Source organism: Populus euphratica, unplaced genomic scaffold (genome assembly GCF_000495115.2).
Source record: "Populus euphratica unplaced genomic scaffold, PopEup_1.0 scaffold66.1, whole genome shotgun sequence".
Classification (NCBI taxonomy): Eukaryota; Viridiplantae; Streptophyta; class Magnoliopsida; order Malpighiales; family Salicaceae; genus Populus; species Populus euphratica.
The window spans coordinates 286673-288991 of NW_011499944.1; the positions used below are offsets into that span (position 1 = coordinate 286673).

At 37.7% G+C, this 2319-nt stretch overlaps 1 protein-coding gene across 1 annotated transcript; it reads right to left on the reverse strand.

Moving 5' to 3' along the window:
- Positions 1-504: 504 nt before the first annotated feature.
- LOC105137380 (uncharacterized) lies at positions 505-2116 on the reverse strand. The gene is made up of 2 exons (XM_011043108.1): positions 1123-2116; positions 505-653 (listed from the first exon to the last, which is right to left on the reverse strand). The coding sequence occupies exons 1-2, from the start codon at positions 2114-2116 to the stop codon at positions 505-507; spliced, it is 1143 nt and encodes a 380-aa protein (XP_011041410.1).
- Positions 2117-2319: the final 203 nt, after the last annotated feature.

A 2319-nucleotide genomic window follows, 5' to 3' on the forward strand; every position in this document is an offset into this window, starting at 1 on the left:
TTTGTTTTTATATATTTTTAAATAAAAAATATTTTAAAAAATAATTTTTACAAAATAGTTGATGAAAACACCATGTAAAGAAGCTGAAGAGGTCCCCCCAAATTTTAGTCCACCAGGCCGCCACCCTACAACTTTTAACCAAGTTAAGGCCAAAATAGTATAGAGTGAACAATATGGTCCGGCACTTTCACCATTGTCAAGCCTCGGAAAGAAAATAAGAGGATAGACAAAACTGATATTGATTAGTAAATTCAAGTTTACAAATTGTGAACTAAGTACAAGAACCTTTGAGGAAAAAGAAAAGAAAAGAAGAAACCTAAGCAATAGAACTTAATTAGTGTTAAAAATAATCCTATAAAAACTAACATGAAAAATCACTACTCTAGTCAGGAAATAGGTCCTGACTTCATGGCCATATAAGCTCATCAACCTGATCATCTTCATATAGCGTTCTTCCATTTGCAATGCTTGGAAGTTAGCAAACCATGCAATGGGGCTCATTCTTCAAGTGCTGGATGAAGCCAGCATCCATAACGGGACAGCTCTCACTTCTGGCGGTACTGCATTGTCAGAAGTTGCCGTGTTCTCGCAAACAACGGCAGCAGGGAAATTAAAACCCTTCATCGCCATTGCAGCTATTGCAAGAGAGCTATCTGTTGACTTTAATCAATTATAAACCCAAAGTTATTGGAAGAATCTTCAGTAGAGCTGCAAACTCCAAGCCCCATGATCTTCTGATTTTCAATGGTTCTGTTGGAAAGCTATGATACCAATGGTTGAAAAGCTCTGATATCATTAATTGTTGAAAAGACTAAACAATCAATTATTTAACATCGCAAGCTTTTATTCATTACATTCAACACTCCTAAAATTTTGAATACTTTGAAAATTATAACATTCAATTATCATAATCCAATAAGAATTCTAGCTAACTAATTAAATAAAGATTTTAATTAACTTGTATAACACAAATCCTCTTTGTCAATGATTCTACTTACACTAGAATTTTAACTAACACCTCACATCTTCATTGCCCGCCATTATTGGTTCAGTGCTGATGATTGGATCCTCGTTGAAACTCTGAACAATATTCAGATCGTTGAAAGGTAGCTTCCGATAGACCCATCAACTCATAATCCTCGACTGAAATAGGTTTTTCCTGATGATTGCCATTAAAACATGCAAGAGCCATCTGTTGATGTTCATTGATCATTGGTTCTTGAATGAAGTTTCCAAGCCCAGGCTCGAACTGCAATCCGACAGGTTCACCGTTGACGAATGATATCTCATCATCAAAAGAATATTCAGTAGAGAAACCTCCATCGTTCTCCCATGCAACAGAAGCCGCCTCAAACCACATCTCCTGATTTGCAGTAATCTGCTGCGGTTCTTGAGCTTTTGACAGATCAGGTCCCGAGTTGACGGTCATGGATGCCCCAGGCTCCATTGAAACTGTTGCAGCCTCAAGCCACATGTCCTGATTCTGGATAATCTGCTGGGGTTCAAGAGCTGGTGACCTTATAGGTATAGAGTTGATCACTATGCTTTGCATGATCTTGAGTATGTCATCATCTTCAGCAACTTCAAAAACTTCTGCATTGATGTGTTTCCTTTTTCTTGAGGTTGGTTCCTTATTTGAAGAACCACGTTCACTCTTCTTGAGCTGAGAGATCACAATATTTTCAGAAATAGATTCTGAACCATACTCCAACAGTATCCAACGATCCTTGACTGGTTTTCCATGTTTGCGGTATCGAAATCTTTTCTTCGTTCCAATAACAACTCCTTCACTGGATTTTACTTCCTTGCCACCATCACCATGCCAGGTACCGCCATGAGTACCAACACTTCTATTCATATTCTTAATACCATTGGTTGTTTTCTTATGTAACGTCGTAAGAAAATAAAGCCCATTATCACCAAACTTGTGACCCTGAAATTTGTTGAATATGTCCCAGGGTTCTTCTTCACCATAAAGATCGTAGTCCTTGATCAAGGTGGCATCTTCTCGATGTAATCTTCCATGAACCTTGTTGTATAGATAATAGCTGATCAGTTCTTCTTCAGCGGGGACGAACTTGAATCCAGGAGGTGGGCGAGGAAGACCGTTTTGCATTGTGCAACACAAGAATATGATTAGGGTTACGATATTGATCAATGATAAAGAGATCTACTGCTAGGGTTTTTTTTTTTTTTTACTATCAGGAGAGATCAACTGGTTTATATATAGGGAGAGAGTCAAGGAATCAGTTCAGTGTTTGGTTTAATTAGGATCATTACAAGATATACTGCGGATTATCCAATTAAATATAAGTTGTC